Source organism: Leptonotus elevatus, chromosome 15 (assembly GCF_054856555.1).
Source record: "Leptonotus elevatus isolate MCC_2025b chromosome 15, RoL_Lele_1.0, whole genome shotgun sequence".
NCBI classification, from domain to species: Eukaryota; Metazoa; Chordata; class Actinopteri; order Syngnathiformes; family Syngnathidae; genus Leptonotus; species Leptonotus elevatus.
The window spans coordinates 13,004,155-13,025,361 of record NC_141253.1 but is presented as its reverse complement, the minus strand read 5'-3'; the positions used below and the strand labels follow the sequence as shown (position 1 = coordinate 13,025,361).

Genomic DNA, 21,207 nt, shown 5'->3' with positions numbered 1-21,207 from the left:
TTGTAATTGTGCTCATTGTCAATCTGCTTGTTTTTGTGCAGTGGCTTGAATCTTGGCAGAGGAAATTTTCCAATAAGAAGAATCTTCTTTTTTTTACACATTACCGTAGTTGAGCCAAGTTAATTTCATTTAACAGCAGAGGGCGCTAGAATGTCAAAATTTCTGCACCCTCGGATGGATGAAAATGGATGGATTCATCACCTTAATTCCAATTCCCCCAACCATTCTACAAAATACACACCCTTGAGAAGTGTCATCACGTTCCCATTTACACCTCTAAAATGGTTCCAAAAGAGGAAGTGAAGTGGGCACGGCATAGAGCCCTGACGGCCTAAAAAGTGTGGTGGCCTCTGCTGTCATGAAGGTCCATTTCAGTTTCCTGGTGGCTCATGGTTACGTTTGTGTGTGTGTGTGCGTGTGCGTGCGTGTGTTTGTGTGTGTGTGTGTGTGAGACACACGTGGAGTTGTCCTCAATCCACAGGTTAAAGACTACTTTGCAGTAAATACTGATAAGAGCACCTGCTTCCTTGTATCAGGTGAAGCCATCACATTGATTTCACCCTCAGGCTAATAACGGTGCAAATCTTTAATGGTAGCTCCTCCTTAACCTAATTCAAACCTTTTTAATGGAAGCCACACTGCATCGGGACATTTAGCTCCACCTGGACACCATGAGGACTCTCGTGCAGAAGCTTGTTGTTTTGTCTCTGCTTATGGCTCTTCTATGCAGCACACAGGTGCGTTCACAACATTGGTTATTAGCTGTGTTTTTAATGGTGATGACTTCATCTTTTGTTTTGATGTTGCCGTCAGGTGGATTCTGTGCCTGTGCGTGAGGACTGGACTGGCTTGGTTCAGCGGACCAAAAGATCTTTGCTGTGGCGCTGGAACTCAATGAAGCCGGTGGGCGCCAGCTGCAGGGATCATATGGAGTGTGGCACCAAATACTGCAGGTACAGTTTTTTTGTTTTATAATGGTGGGCAATGGGTTGACAGATCCACAGAGGTTATATAATATGCATAACGGGTCAGATTAAATATATTTTAGGGGGTTTTTTTGGTGCTTTTTTTAACTACATTGAAAATAAGTGTTACGCCTTTCACGGGATACATGGGTGCGTGCGTAACAGTATTTCATGTGCTTTTTCACAATGTGTGGGTGAATTTTTGTTAATATTTCTGTACCTTTCTATTTTATTTTATACTATTGTCTTTTTTTTTTGCTTTGTCATCTATTTATTTGCATTTGTTTTTGTATACATTTATTTACATTTTATTTAAATATTCAGGCATATCTATTTTTTGCCCTTATTTTGTGTACATTGTTTTGCAGTTTGTACTTGGGAATCTTAATTGTAATATTTTGCAAATATATTTGTAGTTTTTTCCGTTTTTATTTGCTTGAAAGTTTTTGCCATTTCACTTTTTTCGTTTTATTTCTTAATACAACTTTTTATGCCTTTTGTGGAATTTCACATTGTGCCGTGTGTCTGTTTTCCCGCTTTTTTTATCTCAGGATAAAAATCATGAGGTGATGATGCTATCTAATAAACGTCTTGTCTTTACAGGAAAAACATTTGCTCTTTCTGGAAATGCACCTGAAGAACACAAACAATTCCATCAGGGCGAGTGTCGGCACAACAAGCTTCTTCATGGATCAAATCAACTTAAAAAACTAAAACAATAATGTTCTGCTTGAAATAAAGACTTGGCTACTGACTCTTTGGTTATGATCAGATTACCCTGACTAATCTGATTAGTTTCTGCAGCTACAAAACAAAGCTGTAAAAAGCTGTAGACTTGAACCTGTATTGTATGAATCTCTTTAGTGGTCAAATATACACACCAATGCAATGTTTGAGTTCTCTTTTTATATATTTATATGTACACACTGGAAACAATGTCAATAAATTGCCTTTTGAACACGTTTTGTAAACACTTTAACATAAGTTCCAAAGTCAAATAAATGCATACAAATTATGCCTATTTATAGTTGCATATTCTGGTGACTAGACAGGAAACGGATACTTTTATTTATTTTTATTGAATCAGCGATTGGAAATCTTGATATGTTTAGCAATTAAACGTAAAAGAAAAATAATCTTAACTGCACTCAATGTTTTATATTTTCTATTGGGCCGAAGGCAAATGCAGAATAAGAAGAAAAGACTTGCTAGCCACAACAATAGGTACACCTGCATGTTTTAACGTAAGGACAAATGTCACAATTACATTGTCCAGGGGGGCGGCACGGTGGCTGACTGGTTAGCACGTCCGCCTCCCAGTGCAAAGGTTGTGAGATCAAGTCCGGGCTTTGGCCTTCCTGGGTGGAGTTTGCATGTTCTCCCCGTGCTTGCGTGGGTTTCCTCCCACATTCCAAAAACATGCATGGCAGGTGAATTGGACACTCCAAATTGTCCATAGGTGTGATTGTGAGTATGGTTGTTCGTCTCTGTGTGTCCTGCGATTGGCTGGCAACCAGTACAGGGTGTACCCCGCCAGCTGGGATAGGCTCCAGCAACCCCCGCGACCCTTGTGAGGACAAGCGGTACAGAAAAGGGATGGATGGATGGACATTGTCCAGGTGTACCTAATGGTATGTCCACAGGGCAACACAGACAAGTGTAATTTCTTGCCACTAGGGGGCAGTCTTGGCCATCTTTAATTATTTCGTTTGGGACGTCCAGAACGAGATGGAAGATGTACTTATAATAATACAGCCTTTAATACTTCATAGTCTGTTTACGATTAATAGCTTTTCGTTGTTTTCTATTATTTATTCATTTAATATTTTTGAGATATATTTATATATATATATATAAAAAAAAAAAGTATTTTGGAGTGTTTATTTTTTATTGTTTTTTTGATTTATTAAATGTATATTATTTATAATTGCTAATAATTATACGTTGCAGTAGTTGTAGTAATAGCATCGCTAGTAGTATTGTGATATATTTAACAAAAAAACAAACCTCTTTCCTCATTGGTTTACAGGCTTGTGACGTCACACTTCCTCCAGCTTGCGGAGATGTCAGAGCTTCGCTATGGGGGGTCCGTCCGGACCTCGGTGATGCACTGATGCCGGCTCGGTACCGTTTCCCATTCGATGACTAAACCTACATCTTGATGACATAATAACCTTCAATTTAGAATGCGCAGTAAATCACATTATTTTGGTTTGTATGCAAGTCATTTCTGACGGAAGCTGCATTTTGTTTTTATGGATGCGTACACAAGAAAGTGACCCCAATAGACGCGGATGGAGGTGACTCGTGACTAACAGCTCTATGTAAGTATGAAATATTATCATTTGTCTCTGTCCTTGAATCACTTGTGCCCTGTTTGAGGAACGTGTGGGGTTGTGGCGGGAGGGGGAGGGGGCACCACAACATTTCGTTTATTATTTTTTTTTTTTTTACATCCGTTATTGGACAGACACATTTGGACAGAGCAAGGGTTGTGCTGGATGAGTTTGGTTTGGAAGAACATAAGCCAAAATATGATCAAGAACGAGAGATTTTTCAGGTGCATCAGACGTCACAAATGTACAGAAATTTCCACAGATAAACTCAAGTTCGAGAGGCATCCCCAGGAGGGTGAAAGCTGATGTGCAATCACTTCCGGCCGGTGTAATAATAGCCAGATGTCCCAATACTTTTGTTTATAAACCCTCAGACTCTAGCCTTCACACTTTTGATAGGTGCAAATCACTCTGTTTTGGGGGGAGTGGTTCTGTTTAACGCAGATGGAGGGCCTTTGGAAATTGGGTGTACTTCAAGACTATGCATTCAAATGCTTCCCCCCCGCCCCCCCCCCCTTTTTTAAGTGACTAGCAACAAATCTAACCACGTCCAGACTGCCAATGAATGGTGCTTGGGGTGGTGACATGTTTGCTCCTCCACACTGAGAAACAGTCAACAGATTATCTTTGTTGTCATGAATTCTGCCACCAACCCAGCAGATTAACCCAATTTCTAAGGCTGTAATATGCGATTAAACAGTTCTTGACAGATCCCTCGAGTATGGCCTTAGATTGTTTACTTGTTGTTGCCATGGCAGGTCCCCCCCCCCCCCCCAAGCTACTATAAGCAATGTTGCAGAGGATTATCTCCACACGTGTTTACATGAATGATGTCCAGACAACAGAACCTAGACATTTACCAAAAAGGTTTCCACATTTTTTTATATTCCTATGATTGGCAATCCAGGGTGTTTTACACCTACTGGAATTAATGTATTTTTTTCATATAGAACAAATTTGTTTGTGGGACAAAAATTCATTGTTTGAATGCATGCGTGTGAGTTCGCAGTGAACGCGCTTTTCCTCATAGCAGTGCTGGCAGCACCGTAATTGTCTGCAGTGCTGCTGACCTACTTACTTACACAGGCTGAGAAAAGTGGAAGACCGAGACGATCAGGGACTTTTGTTCCTTTGAATGATTTCTAGTGCCTTCCTACTTTGTTGGGATGCTGTGTGTTTATGAAGAGGCATTTGTTTGTCCAAAGAGGAAACTCCCAGGACCGCTTCTCATGTTGCACACTCAAAATATATAGCAGCAAAGTGCATCTCATTGTTTATCTGAATCATCATAAGTTAAGTGCGCAGCAGGGAAAAGGCTGGAGGAAAATGCCAACATGGACGCAAGCAACTGCGCTTACTTTGTCATGAGTGATTGTAAGCTATTTCATATATTATCTTTCCATCTTTGTTTTTGTGCTTTCTGTTCCAAGTCCAGTACTTGCATTTTCATCCTGGATTAAAACCAAAATGTTATTGAAATATGTTGTAAAGTGTTAGCTAGCTAGCTGCTAGCCACCCAACAAACATGGATCAACACAAGTATAGATACTATCATACAGTAGAGGACAGGCAGTGTTGGGAAAGTTCATCTCACAATTTTTAAAAACTTCACAATTGAAAAGTTCATTAGACCGAAAATGAATTAGTTAGTATTACAATAAAAGCCCATTGAATTTTAAGGAAAGTAACATTAGTAAGGAAGTATAATAACAATACAGCATAATAAAATAATAGCAATTTTAAAATAAAAGGGAAATGCAACTGTACCTGCGCATGTTGGCCTCTTAGGGGCAGTGTGGTGCCATGCATGCATGCATGGAATACACACGTAAATGATCGAGAGAAGAAAGTTGCATTAGAGCCGTTGAATGTAACTCGTTTTTCATACATTTGAGGGGAAAATGTGCCTTTGAGTAGCCTACTTAGTGTTATCTTACCTCTGTGTATGTGCTTCCACAGCATCTATGTGTGAAAGTTTGTTATTTGAAGGAATTTCACTGCCGAAGTCGATGCTAATTTCTCGTTAGCATTTGAATGCGATCCTCCATTGACTGTAGCCTTAGCGCTAGTGATGTTTAATCAACATGGTTTGTTTTAAATCTACAGTAAACTCCAACAGTGATGTCGTTAAACAGCTTTAAGGATGCTTGGGGGACGGCAGAATTACATAAAAGTGAGGCCAGGCTTATTTCATCATTATCTATACGTTAAGTAAAACTGTACACCAAATGTAGCTTTCTCTTTGGAAACGACGTCTGTGTTGTATATTTGCAGGATTTAACTTCCACAGCATGAGGATAGTGGACATGATTCATCTGAGTGCACCAGTATGATTGGCGCGTCCAGTCTTTCGGGGGACACCCTGATTGCGTGCCACTTCCCGCTGCTTCAGCTTCCCGCCTGGCAACTTCCTGTCCAGGCTCTGTGCGGCTCAGCAAGGAGGCCGGGCTCCTCGGGTCTGTCTCGGGCAGCGTCCCTCCCAGAGCAAGACAGGATCAGCCAAGATCATCCCATTGCTATTAGTCGCAAGCATTTTTCCAACAGTTTTGGTAGCCTCAATGAGGACCGTGTGGAGGAGGAGGAAGAGGATGGCACCAACGACTGCATCTCTGCCTCATCGTCTGAAGAAACGAGAAAGGAGGAGGTTCGAACAAGAGGAAGTCAACGCTTGCACAATTCCTTCCTTCCCAATCCCGACTTGGATGAGGACGACGAGGATAGCGATGGGGACAACCTTCACAAATACCACGAGGATTCATCTTTTGTGTTGCACGGGACTTCCAACTGGCACAAAAGCACGTACGACGGGAACATGGACTGGGGCCGTGAAGACCTACTGCAGGCTCAACGCTCCCATGTCAGCAGATTTGGTGTCATGGCTTCTGACGCAATGCCCAATCACATCCCATACAAGTCTTCCTCTGAGTTGATCCCCAATAGCCAAGCGGACCATGCCAGTGACTCATCCTGCGGCAGCTCTGATGGGATCCTGGTGAACTTCTGCACCATGCACAACCACAGCAACAATCCCGCCATGCCACATGAGCTCAGCTCCCCGGGGGCGTGTCCATCTCCATCATCCGAGGGATCTGTATTCCTCAACCTCCAACCTCTTCCGAGTGAGCACGATGACCAAAGCGTGCGCGATCCCTTGAAAGAGGAGCTTTTCAAGACTGCATCCTGCTTGTCACCTCAAGATCTTGACACTTTTTACCCCATGGAGCATCAACCGCCTCCAGGTCTCTCTTCTCTGAAGGTGTGCGACATAGCTACCTGTCTCCAAAGCCAAGCCCCACTGGTCACAAGGACTAATCAGACGTACTACAAGCTGGTGACTTGTGATCTTTTGTCCCAGTCGCCCAGTGCAACCTGGTCCAGCAACGGCTGCTTTGAGGACGAGAGCGTCAGCGGCTCCGAGATCCACTTTGCCAGTCCGAGGACAACTGGACAAAACCATGTTGGAATGGAAGTAAGGTTGAACGAAAATGCCTGACTATCTCTGTCTATGAATGTAGGTAACAAGTAGTCACTATCTCAGTGACTATGATTAAGACTACATTTTCATCCAGATTCAGAATTTCTCCCAGATCTTAGGAAAGAAAATAATTTGATGAAAGTATAACAAATAACAACCTGATATGATTGAGATTTGACCCTGACAAATGCATGTTTAGTATGAATTGCATTGACGACAGAACCAAAGCTGTTCTTTCTATTCCATCTCAGGCGGATTTTCTGGCCCCGAATTTTGAGTTTACCAGCACTTCCAAAGAGAAATCCCCCTCAAGTGTGAAAGACCACGTCCGAGACCAATGGAATAGGCCGTGTTTGATTTGCTTCAACCATCGCTGTACATGCCGGGCCACAAGCAAGACAACTACCCAAGAACATGTGACGTTAAAACAGGAACAATGTCACTTTGAGAAAGGTAAGGCTCATGATTTTGGTTTTGGGTATAACAGGGGTCTGCAACCTGCGGCTCTGGAAACGCGTGTGGCTCTTTCGTACTTCTCTTGTGGCTCCATGTGGATCTTTAAAAATTAGTAGATGTTAATTTTTAGATAAAATATTCTTCAAATAAGATGATTTACGTTAAAAAATGAATAGTGAAATATTCAAGTCCAAAATTCACATGGCAGTGATTGGGAGGAACAGCCACCCCCCCCCCCCCCCGATCAGAACCCGAGTGGTGTTTTGATATTGTCCATAATGAACACCATGTTCCAACATAGGGTTGTCCTTATGTGCACTTGGCACCAGGACACCCTAGGCCGCAGTTCGATTATCGACTTTGTAGTGCATGTTTTGGACACTCGAGTGAAGAGAGGGGCGGAGCTGTCAACTAATCACCACCTGGTGGTGTGTTGGCTCCGATGGTGGGGGAAGATGCCGGTCAGACCTGGTAAACCCAAACGTATTGTGAGGGTTTGCTAGGTACGTCTGGCAGAATCGCCTGTCAGAAAGAGTTTCAATGCCCACCTCCGGCAGAACTTCTTCCTTGTCCCGGGGGAGCTGGGGGACATTGAGTCCTAGGGGACCATGTTCCGCACCTCTATTGTTGAGGCGACCGATCGGAGTTGTGGCCGTAAGGTGGTCGGTGACTGTCGTGGCGGCAATCCTCGAACCCGCTGGTAGACACCAGCGATAAAAGATGCCGTCAAACTGAAGAATGAGTCCTATCGGACCTTTTTGGCCTTTGGGCAGCTGACAGGTACCGGCTAGCAAAGCGGAATGCTTCTTTGTTGGTCGCTGAGGCAAAAACTCGGACATGGGAGGAGTTCGGTTAGGCCATGGAAAACGACTTCCGGACGTCTTCAAGGAAATTCTGGTCCACTATCTGGCGGCTCAGGGGAGGAAAGCAGTGCACCATTAACACTGTGTATAGTAGAGATTGGGTGCTGCTGACCTCCACTCGAGACGTTGTGAATCGGTGGGGAGAATACTTCGAAGACCTCCTCAATTCCACCGACACGCCTTTCTTTGAGGAAGCAAAGTCTGGGGACTCTGAGTTGGGCTCTTCTATCTCTGGGGTCGAAGTCACTGAGGTAGTTGGAAAGGTCGTCAGTGGCAGGGCCCCGGGGGTGGATGAGATCCGCCCGGAGTTCCTAATGGCTCTGCATGTTGTGGGACTGTCGTGGTTGACGCGCCTCTACAACATCGTTTGGACATCGGGGACAGTGTCCCTGGATTGCCAGACCAGGGTGGTGGTCCCCCTTTTTAAGAAGGGGGACTGAAGGGTGTGCTCTAACTATAGAGGGATCACAGTCCTCAGCCTCCCTGGTAAGGTCTATTCAGGGGTGCTGGAGAGGAAGGTCGGGAAGTTGAACCTCGGATTCAGGAGGAGCAGTGTAGTTTTTGTCCCGGCCGTGGAACAGTGGACAAGCTCTACACCCTTGGCAACATCCTCAAGGGTGCATGTGAGTTTGCCCAACCAGTCTACATGTGTTTTGTGGATTTGGAGAAGGTGTTCGACCGTATCCCTCCTTAAAACAACAACAAAATAAAAAATAAAACGGCAGATGAAAGAAAATAGAAAATTAATCTCAAAGTATTGGATGCTGCATATTTCCCCTGTTATGACGTAGCTCTAATTAGCTCTTGGCTCTTAGTACATTAGACTAACACACTGTTTGATTCATCACAATATTAAAATCCAGACAGATGTTTTTTTTTTGTTGTTGTTGTTTATTTGGCCTAAATAATAATAATGAATAATAAAGTAAGATATTTTGTTGCTTTCTTCCAGAGACAAGTTTGACGTCCTCCAATAGACCACAAAGGCCAACATCTCTACCAATCCAACCCATAGTGCTTGGTCCCAGTGACGAACGTCATACCAAGGCCCAGCAGCTGGGTTGTCTTGTTGAACAATACATGAAACAAAAACACAGCAAGAAATCTGAGCGCTTCAAGCCTAATCCAAAGCTGTCATCAGTAAGCAACCATTGCTCTATCTTCATGGAGGCTTGTTCCAGCTCTGACACCTGCTCCACTTGCACGCCGAGCCCAGATGGCGTCAACCGCAGGGATATGTGGTTTCAGGCCCACCGTAGTCCGAAGACATCCAAAACAAGACCAGATGCAACTCAGACCAACTCTAAGGTCAATCAGGAGAGAACAAGTCCACAAACTGGTACAGAATTGTTTTCAGGTCCCTGCCAGGCCAAGTTTGTTCGAATTCCTACCTACCACGATCTTATAAGCCTAACAACCCCCAAGGAGAGCCATCAAAGTCCTGCTCAGTCCCATAACCACAGCTTCTTTGAGTCCATATTCTCAGATTCAACAGCCCAAACCGGCAACGCCTATCAAGCAAATCCTCTTCCACAGACCCCTCAACCTCAAGGCTTCAGCTTCACAGCTTCACTCTCCTCCATGGCCCCTCTTTCCTCTTTGGTTTCTCTGCTCTCATTCGCCGCTTCTGGTCTACAACATCAGCTAACCCCCGAAGGCGTGAGTGAGGGTCAACAGGACGAACCCTTGCTCCTGAGCCATCCAACGGACCTCTCAGCTGACACCTCTTATGAATCTCTATCCATCAGTCATCTTCAGAGGAGAGGTGAGAGCGACACTATATCAAAGAATGGAGTCAAAATTAGCATGAATGATCTGACTTTTTTTGTGAGTTATCTGTCCGATGAGGAGCTCTTTTTAAGAGGAGCAGGGAAAAAGCACTTTGCTTCAGAGGCTCCTTCAAAATGCCCTTAAGGGGCTTCCTCTCACACATGATCTATTTTTAACTCTCCCTGCACGGGATTGGTTGAGCCATCTGCTCGCCGGCCTATGTGAGCGCACAGGAATAATGCAGTACAAACACCACTAATGATTTATGAACTGCATCACCATTTTTCTTTTAGAGCCACTTCCAATCCTTAATGATGGAAATTTGAGGCAAGCAAATCGGCGGAGGTTTTTAGTGGCGGTAATATGCCGTTGGTACGAAACGGCCCTGCAGACAGCGACAGAATGCATAAAGAATTCAGCATGACATTTGCAGGGACTAGCCAATATGACATGGAGAGAGGGAAGCCATTCTCACTTCTATGTGATGACCCAGTTAGTAAAAAGAAAACCATAATTGTTAACTCATCTCTGTGTCTTGCAAATGTTTCCTTAAAATACATAAAATACACAAAAATCTTTGTGACTGTACTTGGCTGAAAGATTGTCATTAGTTAGTTTTAATTGTGTACCCTTTTTACAGTAATATAATTATGTAATAATTAATCATTTTTTGCTTTCTAAACTCAAGGTGAGGAAAGCTGGAGTCCTCCCATTCATTTTATTCAAGTGTAAACCCTATACCAGGTGCTCTGGAGCCACAAATACATATCTTTTTTTACATATTTATTTATAATTTTTTAGATACAATATATACATATATATATATATATATATATATACATACATATATATTTACATATATATACATATATATATAAATATATATATATATATATATATATATATTCTTCAAATTAATTAATGATTTTGTTTAAAAATAATGTTATAATTAAAATTATAATGTTATAATTAAAATAAAATAAAATTTAGAAACCAAAATTGTAGAAAATTCAGATTTAAAAAAATATATATTTTAAGGCAGGAGAGAAAATGTTCAAAAAGTAACCATAAAATGTTCAAAAACAAAAGAAATCCTGAACATTCCGAAAACACAAAATTGCCCAAAAGTCAGACTTTTTTTTTAAGCAGAAAAAAATGCTTTAAAAGTACCCGTAATTATTAAAATGCCCAAAATCGAAAGCAGAAATTCCGAAAATTATATATATATATATATATATATATATATATATATATATATATATATATATATATATATATACATACATACATATATACATTCATATACATATATATATAATATAATATAATTATAATATAATATAATTATATTATATTTATATATATATATACATATATACATTCATATACATATATATATAATATAATATAATTATATATAATAAAAAAAAAAATTAAAGGCAGAAAAGAAAATGCTCAAAAAGTAACCATAAACTGTTCAAAAACAAAAGAAATCCTGAAAATTTCCGAACACCCAAAATTGCCAAAAAGTCAGGCATTTTATTTTTTATTTTTTTAAAAAGCAGAAAAAAAGGCTTTAAACGTACCCGTAACTATTATAATGCCCAAAATCGAAAGAAGAAATTCAGAAAATTACCATATAATGTACACAAATTTAGTAAAATAGGCTGAAAAATGTAAACAAAGCAAACAAAAAAATAGACACATAAAATGTCCAAAAAAGAAAGGAGGCAGAAAATTACCGTATGTCCATAAAATTGCCCAAAATGTCAGAAATTTGACAGAAAGGCAGAAAAGTCTAAAAATGTATGAAAAATTACACCAATTTGTTTTTTTGAATTGTCATATTTTGTTGAGATTTTCAAACATTCTCAATAATCGATTAAGGAAATCAAGCCCAACGTATTTTATTTTTCAACAAAGAAGGTTTCGGTGAATGCTCATAGGAAACTGATGGGGTTCACTACCCCCAACAAAGTTAAGAACCGCTCTATTAGCTATTATATTTTTGAAATATTTCTGATTTGTTGTGTAAATGAAGACATTGTCGCATTGTATTATGACTCAAAATATGACGAGATGATTTAACATTTATTTGGTTTCACCGTCATAAGGGCCCAATGAGGGAAGCTGTAACTGCAAATTAGCCCTTTCTTTTTTTAACTAACTGTGATAAGGTCAACAACTGAAACAATGCAATGATACAAATATTCAGAATGCACTGTTGTGTTTATTATGGTGTTTATTCGTCTTTGGGTGCAGGTTTGCTGAGGTCTGTGAGCAGGGCTGTGGACCTAATTATAGCTCATTTTGGCAACAGCAGAGATCCAGAAGAAAAGGTACATTTGTTGTTTACGTTCAAACACACTAATACAAGGAGGCTCCAGGGGAGATGCCATTCAAGCCAAAGCCTCATTAACTCATTCACTGCCATTGACGTCAAAAATTAATTTGAACTATTTCTATTAGTTTGACATTTTTTTCCACTTTTGTTAACAAGAGTATGAGAACCTAGAATTTTTTAATTGTACATTTAGAACAGATATAAAATTTATGATTAATTGTGAGTTAACTATTGAAGTCGTGCGATTAATTACAATAAAAAATTTGAATCGCCTAACGCGATTAAAAAAAGAAAAGAAAAGATTATTAAAAAGTAGGAGCGTGAGGCGATTACATTTTTTCATCATAATTAACTGCATGACTTCATGAGTTAACTCACGATTAATCACACATTTTATATCTATTATAAATGTACAATAAAAAAATTATAGGTTTTCATACTCTTGTTAACAAAAGTGGAAAAAAAATGTAAACTAATAGAAATAGTTAAAATGAATATTTGACGTCTATAACCGTCGATGGCAGTGAATGAGTTAAGATGAATGATGCTCCATTTTCAAAAATGCAAATTCTGTCATAACACCACCACCATGGCGTAAATACCACACATTGTTGTCATGTTGTCTTGACATTTAAAATAAAATCCCCAAAGTCAATTAAGGAAATCAAGCCCATTCCTAGTTCTCTTTCCCTTTAAATTATTATTTTTTTTAATATATATACTGCTTTGCCCACAGATGCGTCTCGGCAACAGCTACCTGAGTGCCATGATGGCCAGTCTGGTCCTGGATCACCTGTGTCCATCCATCCAGAATATTCTCGAAGACGGCCTCAAAGATCACAAATTAGACGTCGTCATCGGTCAGCGTCGTAACTCCTCCTGGACCGTAGTGGAAGTCTCTACCAAGCATGGTAATTAGAAAGTATGTCAACTAGAATGATTTTTTTTTTTATTATCTTACTAACTTTTCTTTGGTGCGACAGGCCCCTCCACCAAGGTTCTCTACAGCCTGGTGTGTAAAATCAACAAGTGTCCACAGCTCAACAGCCACAGTATGAGGCTGAAGGCCTTCATCATGGGCTTGCTTAAGTAAGTTTGTATTTTATTTATTTATTTTTATGTCATTCTAATTCCTGAGATGCCACTCACAAAGGCGCCTCAACCTCTTTCAGTTTGAGAGCGTTGGAATTATGGCTTGGTCACCTCCACAGTCAAAAAGGTGAGTGCACATTATATCCAGTGCCGTGAATAAGAACCAGTATTTCCCCTCTTCTAGTTTACCCACTTTGACGTTTAAGATCATCAACAAATGTAAATATCAGACAAAGACAACATAAGCCCAGTAAAAATTTATTTTTGACGTCAATAGCCGTCATTGGCAGTGAATGACTTAAGGGAGAAAATTTGTCTGATGTTTCCGCTGTACTTGGGTGTCAAAAAGTCAGACGTACGATATCGGTCAGCCATGTCTATCTGTCTGCACAGATGTGGTGATGTCACACTATCACGGTTGGGGCTTCCTGTCCATGTCGCTGGGCAGATGTCGGCCTCTGTTTCAGGAGCTTCTGCTTCTCCTGCAGCCTCTCTCCGTCTTGCCCTTTGGCCTCGACTTGCTGCTGGAGCCCAGGTTGTTACGTAGCGGACAACCATGCCCGATGGAGGCGCGTGTTTCCCTGACTCCGCTCTTCACGGGCATGCCAGGCCACCAGATCAACGGGCATCGACAAGATAGTTTGCAGAACAACAGGCGGCAGGTGGTTTTAGCTTCTGTTCCTGAACGGAGGAACTTGGGGGAGTGTGTGGTGGAAGGGACCGGTTGCAGCCGGAATTGCTTTGATGCCGGACCTCCAGTTAGTGTGGACTGCAGGAAAATGGAGAAAGATAATGAATCCCCAACCAGTGTTGAGCTTGGGAGACCTTGCCAGGGTGGACTGCGCTGGGCTAAACTTTTTGGAGCTGCAAATGCTTCCGCCAGGCTGCAGACGACCTCACAGAGTCAAAGCAAAGGGTAAGAAGACCTTGTATCGAGTACTGTATGAAATGATACCTTGAAGTACCGAGATCAGTGCTTATATTTGGATTCATTTGCTCATGAAACCTTTATTTTTTATTTTTTTTTACTATACATGAACACATCATGTTAATACTTGGGCGGGCCACCCAAGTAGATTCCCAGAAAATTTAATAACAAAAATACATATTCAAATTAAAAAAATACTAATCAGTAAACTTGTACATGTACACTGTAAGATTTGTATGAAAATTTATTTTTATTTTTTCTTGAAAATTCAGGCTTATAACTGAGCGACTGCATTTAACAAACAGGTTGCAGTCTTTCATGTTTGAACAGCACTGAAATAAAATATTAAGGCTTAATGTTCCATTAATATAACATTATTCCATGCTTAATGTGTGAATCCTAACCCTAAGTAAGACGTTTTGTTTAAAAATTGATTCGGCCGCATATCGAATCGATTCGAGAATTGCGCGCTGTAATATTGCGATATATTGCCAAATAATTTTTTTCTAACACCCCTAATATATATATATATATATATATATATATATATAAATATATATATAATATAAAAAGATATACCGCATGTAACGTCACTCACTTGTGGATCATGAGGTTGGAGGAGACGCAAGTAGCAGTACTGAGACCGAACCCCCACATCCACCCGGATCCCACCCACCCGAGTCCACCCACCCAAATAGATTTCAAATCTGAGGGAAACACTGATGAAGTTAACCACTGTAAACGCCAACTAAAATAAAGAAGAAAACTCAAAATAATGTGTTTCTTAAAAGAACAAAAGTAAAGAAATAAATGTTACTCACTTTTAGCTCGTCCCTAGCGGACTTTGTAGAGCTTCTGTGCTTTTGGGTGTTATATCAAACTTATTGGAAATTTGAAAAAAAAAAAGAGTTACTGTACATGTATATTCAGAGGCTATTTTGAAACAGAAATGATAAGAACAAAATCTTAATTTTGCGAGTCTATGTGTTTTAATGAGGCACAAAATGCTAATTTTGACACAAACTTCAGCATGAAGAAGAAACAAAAAGGTTGCAGAGCAATACTGCCACCTAGTGGCGTTCTGGGGAAACAGCTTTTCAAATTGTGCATAATTTGGGTTGTCACATCACACACAAAGTTCCTACTGTATTTTTTCAATCTGCGTTCCTTCCTGATGTAGCTTTCTTCCAATTGTCCTTTTTCCAGATGTCATCGTCCGTCACAGTGGCTGCAGCTGGACAGATCGCACCTTGGACTCTTGACTCAGTCCATCAGGTCATTGAAGCCTTGAGGTGGTCAGACTGACAAAAAAGTCTTTCAGTGCATGCCACAACTAAGAACACGGCGCTCAGCCGTTCTGCTGCACTAATCACAGAGAACACGAATAACAAGATTAACAGCTTTGGCTCACTCACTCGTCAAGCGTTGGCTGTACTTTAAGCCGAGTCAGCTATATTAAAAAGTTCATCATTCAATTTATGTGTTATGTCTTTTGAAAGGTTGAAACTAGACCGATGAACTGACTCATAACTCATCACATAAATTCAGTTGTTTTTTTTCAACATCTGTCAAGCTAACAGGGGAAAAAACACAGGAATTAAGAAGCTGTCATTTTCTCTATGAAAAATATGGCTTTGAAACAAACTACTGTCCTAGTAAAATTAGCCAGAAATTCAATCATGCATCAAGTGATGGGGCCAATGCCAACCAAAGCACTTGAACCACATTTCCGTGTCGCTTTACTAATCTCCTATTTTTGTTGGTGTTGTCATAAAATCAATGTAGACCAAGTGGGGACAACATGCTAAAGCTAAGCACACAAGCTAATTTTTTGGGAATGCATTTTTGTCATTTTTAGTTCCTTATGGCAGCAGTTGAAAAGTCACATTTGATTTGCCATGCTTCAGTTGTAGCTTTAAAATGAGGTACTAATCATAATTTTGTTGCAGTTGGCCAGAATGGGTGTACACTCCGTGGAAGCGATGATGCTAATGCTAACTAATTCACTTTGGCTACATTACAGTGGGGCATTTCTCCTCATAACAGAGCAGTCATCGAATCTTCTGTTTATATTTGTGTTACGTAAGTGTTGCCATAATAATACCATATCGATAAATGGCCATGCTAACTAAAGTGCTTTAAATAATTTTCTGTGTTACTTCTTCATTATTGTTGTTGTCAATTTCTGAGCTATTGGTATTGTATTAATAACCATTTTTGTCTTTTCTAGCCAATTGCATACAACTTTTTTTTTTATGACGAAAATGAAACTGCGCACATTACGTCACATCCGCAGACAGGGCGTGGGAAATTCTAACCCGAATCCAGTCTGAAAACTATTGTCTCTCAGAAGCTTGCAGGAGTACCCATTGTGAACAGCTAAAGTGTTAATCTACTAATTAAAAAGGCATTTCAGTCATAAATGAAAATAAAAAGCTTATATTAAAGTTATTTGGGGGGGGAAATGTTCCATATTGCAGCTTGACAAGAAGTCCCACAGTTTACTCCGTAACCAGTGTCGACTTGTTTGAAATATCACGTAATGGTCACAAAAGCGATGTAACAAAAACGATTTTCAGTGTGACTCTTATTAACTCATTCACTACCATTGATGGCTATAGACGTCAAAAATTCATTTTAAATATTTCCATTAGTTTAACATTTTTTTCTACTTTTGCTTTTTGGTATGAAAACCTAGAAAAAAAATTGTAAATTTAGAACAGATTAATCGTTTGTTAACTAGTGAAATCATGTGATTAATTACAATTAAAAAATTTAATCACCTGACGGGCCTATTTAAAAAAAATTATTATTTTAAATAAGGGGCATTTAATCATAATTAATCGCATGATAATTTTATATCTGTTATAAATGTTTAATAAAAAAAATCTAGGTTTTCATAAAAAATGAAATTAAATGAAAAAAATGTTTAATAGAAATACTTCACATGAATTTTTGACGTCTATAGTCATCAATGGCAGCGAATTAGTTAATCTATTTGATGTCAAATCACATCGTTTTTTGTACCTTGTTGGCTTATTTATTTAGTTTGTCAGCCAGATAGGAATGATACCACAAAATGTTCAGATTAGTTTGTAAATCATGTCGTATTTTATTTATTTAACTGTAACTGCTGCTGCATAGTCTCAATCATAACGTATTGTACTTTTTATTTGTTATTGTAAATGTCACAAGTAGCATCATTCATACAGTCGATTGATTTTCATTTGATCCTTTACAATATAAAACATTTCCAAGTAACGCAATGTTACATATGCCCTGGTTCAAGTCATGTGTTTATTACTGGTTGAAGATTACGCCTTGCATGTTTTCCCCCCTCCATATTTGCATGATACTGCATACATAGAGTTGGTCCTACGGTAAAACAAAATCATCTGTATTTATGTTTTGGTAGATGAATTCTAAATTAAGATTTGGAAATGGTCTGATGGAGAATGATGTCCTCTGGTATCAACAGTTCTAAGCCATATTGTAAACTTTGTTGATCATTAAAACTAGAGTTGTGAAAATATACAAAATGGAGACTTGCTCTATAACCTGCAATAATCTATGGAATGTTGTGATGTGTGAGAAAAGATTACAATGTCGGAATGCAGCCTTTAATGTCCAAAGACAATCATTTGAATAAAACAGTAGCAAATGTACAGTATCAGTACATTTGTCTCCTTGTGATTTAAATCAGTTTTCTTCTCAGTGCTTTTTGGGATGGGATCTTCTATTGGCACTTTTCTCCAAAGCTTTTTTGGAAAGGCGGCCAAAGGTGTGCCCGTACATAAATTTGTATCCTGTGGAATGGTTCATGCTCGTTAGTAAACTGAGGCCAGACTTTGGACATATACTTGAAGATAATCTGTGGTATATTTCCTGATTTACCTGGGATGTGTCCCGTGAATGATGGCACCACACCTCTGTGGCATGATGGATAGATGGCACTTATGGATGGCAGCGTGCAGTCGCCACCACCCTTCTGGCTCCCGAACTGGACAAGGGCCTCGTTGGTGGCAATGGGGTAGCCTTTCCCGATAAGGAAGCGTGATTTCGGCACATGTCCTGTAAAACCTTTAAAAAAAAAAAAAAAAAAAACGTCAGCTCATTTTGCTAAATGTGGTTGGAAACAGCTGTACGTAGCCCGATGCGAGTGGACTGAAACTTGTGGCTACACTATTTGGATCGTTAGAAAATTGTCTTTTGTTTTTATTTTTTGTGACAAAAAGCTTAGTTTCACTGAAATATTAGCCTTGTTTAGTACCTGACATGTAGTACTTGTAAGGGTGGCCATCATCCAACAAATACGGTTTTGCAATGGGGGTGACGCTCTTTAAGGGCTCGCAGGACACCACTTGGTCTGAAACTGCGGTTAGGGGCACTGTTGGCCTTTGGACCTAAGAATGAACAACACAACATTACTCTAAAAAAAAAAAACACCAAAAAAAAAACACTCCAACTGCATATAAATCCTTCTACTGTGAATATTTCTATTTATGTGGTCTTCCCTTTTGGTAAAGTGGATGACATTACACTGACCTGAAACTGAGCTCCTCCATTCATAATTCAGCAAGGGAGAACTGATTCAAGCATGCTAAATACAGATCAACGGACACTTCATTAGGTACACCTGAAGGCTCACTCGAATGTAATCCAATACAAGAGCTATCATTTTTATTTTTATTTATTTATTTATTACAAGTGGCGTGGACTGTTTCATACAGAGAACTCTCAAAACTGCGTTTCGAATCCCATTAGATGATTAGTTGTAACTGTGAAATGCAGTCACAGAACAACGAGAAGGTAACCTGCGAGTGCCGTTGCGAGGAGTTGACAGTGAGTGATGGATCCCGCGACGCCTCTTGAATATTTGCATACGTCTTCCGGTAAAAGTCCGAAAATGCTCTCTGACATGTTTCCGCATAGCTGCAGGCGATGTAGTTCTGCCTTTTGGGGATGAAACCTACAGGCAAGAAACACGCGTGTAAGGTTGGTTAGGCTGAAGGTTGTTTCCATTAATAAATCAGAAGTGACAGCTGTAGGTCTACTTTGCACAGTAAATCTTTCCACTCCAGTGAATAGCTGTAAGATCTATTGGCCAATTATGTTGTTTTAAATGAAGGCGTTAACACTGTGTTCTTACTTTTGTTACATAAGGTACATATGTGACGTGAATTGTCTTCGTCGTTAAATATACAACTGTTTTTATGTTAGATTGCATAAAATTAATTTATATTGACACTTATATGCAAGTTACTAAGATATTACTGTAAAAATGCTAAAAGTACACTTATTTAAAGGAAGGTTATTTGAAGGAAGTCAACCCAAAAATATGATTTACAAAAATATGTTGTATGGGCCCCCACTAGTTTAAACAACGTCATTGTGTTTGTGGAATATGAATTAAGCAGCAAAATCTACCCGTTTTTATCATTCTCACGGAGCGGCCATTTTGCCACTTGCTGTCCACTGAAAATTACATCATAGTTGTTTAAGGCTGAGGTAATGACCAATCAGAGCTCAGCATTTTTCTGAGTTTGGTCATGTGACATGAGAGAGAGAGAGAGAGAGAGATAGAGATAGATAGATAGATTATGAGTAAATACGTTTTTGTTATTACCAGTCTGTTTTTTAAACTACACGTTCAAAATAAAATAAAGAAACAAAACAAAAAAAGAACATAGGTTTCACTTCGTAACATATTTATGTTTCCAAAGGAACCAAAAAATATATAGACCCCAATTAGATTACCGGTGTCAACTGGCTGCATGTGTGTGGTATCTACCTGTGTAACCGGGCAGGATCCGTCCGGCATGTCTCTCAGGGATGATTCTGAGGGTCCCATCAGGACTCGAGTGCAGGACCGGGCTCCGCAGCTCAGCCATCAGCTGGCTATACGATTTGCCTATTTTAAACTCTACCTCTGGACGATAACCTGAGTAGCTTTAAAAAAAATAAAAAATAAAATAAAATAAAAAAAGCCCCGGTAGAGTTTGTGCCATAAATGTAATTCTTACCCTAGATCTGCTCGGAGGAATGTACTCACCCTGGGATGTTTTGCGGCTGACGCTCCAACAGAACTGTGTTCGAGTCTCTCTCCGTACTGGTGCTGTGAGAGGCACCATTGGGTCACCTGCACTCTTGTTGACTGGTTGCTCAGGTATTGGCTTGCTTGGTTGCTACACACAAGAGTCACTAAATAGAGTGATGAACCTGAGGCTTACTCTTTCAAATAGCGATGATGGAAATTGTGGAAATATGTAGCATGAATAAACAGAATATTTGATTGTGTTGTCTCGGTTGCAAGGTAATCAACATGCTCCTGTTTATGCTTGTCATTAAATGAAATGTGCAAGTCTACATTCATGTGTAACAGCGCTGTCTAGTGGTAGATAGTTGTAAATATTTTAATCGATCTATCCATTTAAAAAAATATTTTAAAAAATTCCCCTTCTTTAGTGACAATTAGGAAAGTCAAATTCAAAACGAAAATAATTGAATATTATCCTCCTTTTAATTTTTTATTCATCTTATTTGTTTGTAAAGGAGATATAACAATTTTGTTTCCAGTTCCAATCACATGCATTGTGAACATTCTACAGTGCGTGGAAAACGTGCACGTTTGCTCTTGTGCAATAGCGATTGTGAAAAGACTTGCGTGCGTGCGTGCGTGTGTGTTTGATGTAAGGAGCTCAGATCATATCAGCACTTAGGAATGTCCTTCTACACATTCCTACTGTCATACCGATCGCCACTGCTGTTGTGAAATCCAGTTTCAGGCTCCAATGACAGTCAATAATAATAATAATAATTCAAATGAGTTACAGTAATAACCTAATTTAAAATTCCACACATTTCCCCCAGGCTAAGGAAAACAAACCCTGTAAGCATCCTTGAAGGTTTAGACAAAGTCTCTGGATGCCAAAACAACAAATTCTTCCTAATATTTGTACTTTTTTAAAATAAATAATG

General features: G+C 39.6%; 3 protein-coding genes and 1 long non-coding RNA gene across 6 annotated transcripts; 2 read left to right on the top strand and 2 right to left on the bottom strand.

Annotated features, from left to right (window-relative positions):
* The first annotated feature begins 118 nt into the window (after positions 1-118).
* On the top strand, positions 119-1,719 carry LOC147162001 (liver-expressed antimicrobial peptide 2). Its single transcript, XM_086096790.1, has 3 exons — positions 119-737; positions 814-953; positions 1,569-1,719. Exons 1-3 carry the CDS (start codon positions 672-674, stop codon positions 1,600-1,602), a joined length of 240 nt encoding a protein of 79 aa, XP_085952916.1. The 5' UTR covers positions 119-671; the 3' UTR covers positions 1,603-1,719.
* A 1,311-nt stretch (positions 1,720-3,030) lies between these two features.
* Positions 3,031-17,905, top strand: LOC147161999 (uncharacterized). 3 transcript variants are annotated; one of them, XM_086097360.1, is made up of 12 exons: positions 3,031-3,289; positions 5,408-5,474; positions 5,576-6,557; positions 6,657-6,770; positions 7,028-7,229; positions 9,048-9,860; positions 12,128-12,204; positions 12,946-13,120; positions 13,193-13,298; positions 13,382-13,428; positions 13,695-14,217; positions 15,436-17,905. In XM_086097360.1, exons 3-12 carry the CDS (start codon positions 5,631-5,633, stop codon positions 15,518-15,520), a joined length of 3,069 nt encoding a protein of 1,022 aa, XP_085953486.1. In that variant the 5' UTR covers positions 3,031-3,289; positions 5,408-5,474; positions 5,576-5,630; the 3' UTR covers positions 15,521-17,905. The 3 variants fall into 3 exon arrangements, with proteins under 3 accessions (XP_085953486.1, XP_085953484.1, XP_085953485.1); XM_086097358.1 differs by having other exon boundaries at positions 5,576-6,770; XM_086097359.1 differs by lacking the exon at positions 5,408-5,474 and having other exon boundaries at positions 5,576-6,770.
* LOC147162000 (uncharacterized) lies at positions 13,541-15,594 on the bottom strand. Its single transcript, XR_015097298.1, has 2 exons — positions 15,375-15,594; positions 13,541-14,070 (listed from the first exon to the last, which is right to left on the bottom strand). It is a non-coding gene; the product is annotated as an uncharacterized LOC147162000 (long non-coding RNA).
* A 22-nt stretch (positions 17,906-17,927) lies between the features above and the next one.
* cimip2b (ciliary microtubule inner protein 2B) lies at positions 17,928-20,549 on the bottom strand. Its single transcript, XM_086097361.1, has 6 exons — positions 20,282-20,549; positions 20,021-20,178; positions 19,044-19,198; positions 18,500-18,632; positions 18,124-18,309; positions 17,928-18,035 (listed from the first exon to the last, which is right to left on the bottom strand). Exons 2-6 carry the CDS (start codon positions 20,118-20,120, stop codon positions 17,941-17,943), a joined length of 669 nt encoding a protein of 222 aa, XP_085953487.1. The 5' UTR covers positions 20,121-20,178; positions 20,282-20,549; the 3' UTR covers positions 17,928-17,940.
* Between the last annotated feature and the right edge of the window lie 658 nt (positions 20,550-21,207).

What these genes read in the sequence shown, in the direction of transcription:
- LOC147162001 (XM_086096790.1), top strand. Translation starts at nt 672, where the DNA reads ATGAGGACTCTCGTGCAGAAGCTTGTTGTTTTGTCTCTGCTTATGGCT. An exon ending in CTCTTCTATGCAGCACACAG is followed by an intron (nt 738 to 813) that starts GTGCGTTCACAA and finishes TGTTGCCGTCAG; the next exon opens with GTGGATTCTGTGCCTGTGCG. An exon ending in TGTGGCACCAAATACTGCAG is followed by an intron (nt 954 to 1,568) that starts GTACAGTTTTTT and finishes TTGTCTTTACAG; the next exon opens with GAAAAACATTTGCTCTTTCT.
- LOC147161999 (XM_086097359.1), top strand. Translation starts at nt 5,631, where the DNA reads ATGATTGGCGCGTCCAGTCTTTCGGGGGACACCCTGATTGCGTGCCAC. An exon ending in ACAATGTCACTTTGAGAAAG is followed by an intron (nt 7,230 to 9,047) that starts GTAAGGCTCATG and finishes GCTTTCTTCCAG; the next exon opens with AGACAAGTTTGACGTCCTCC. An exon ending in TCACAGAGTCAAAGCAAAGG is followed by an intron (nt 14,218 to 15,435) that starts GTAAGAAGACCT and finishes TCCTTTTTCCAG; the next exon opens with ATGTCATCGTCCGTCACAGT.
- cimip2b (XM_086097361.1), bottom strand. Translation starts at nt 20,120, where the DNA reads ATGGCTGAGCTGCGGAGCCCGGTCCTGCACTCGAGTCCTGATGGGACC. An exon ending in GATCCTGCCCGGTTACACAG is followed by an intron (nt 19,199 to 20,020) that starts GTAGATACCACA and finishes TCTTGCCTGTAG; the next exon opens with GTTTCATCCCCAAAAGGCAG. An exon ending in TTACAAGTACTACATGTCAG is followed by an intron (nt 18,310 to 18,499) that starts GTACTAAACAAG and finishes TTTTTTTTAAAG; the next exon opens with GTTTTACAGGACATGTGCCG.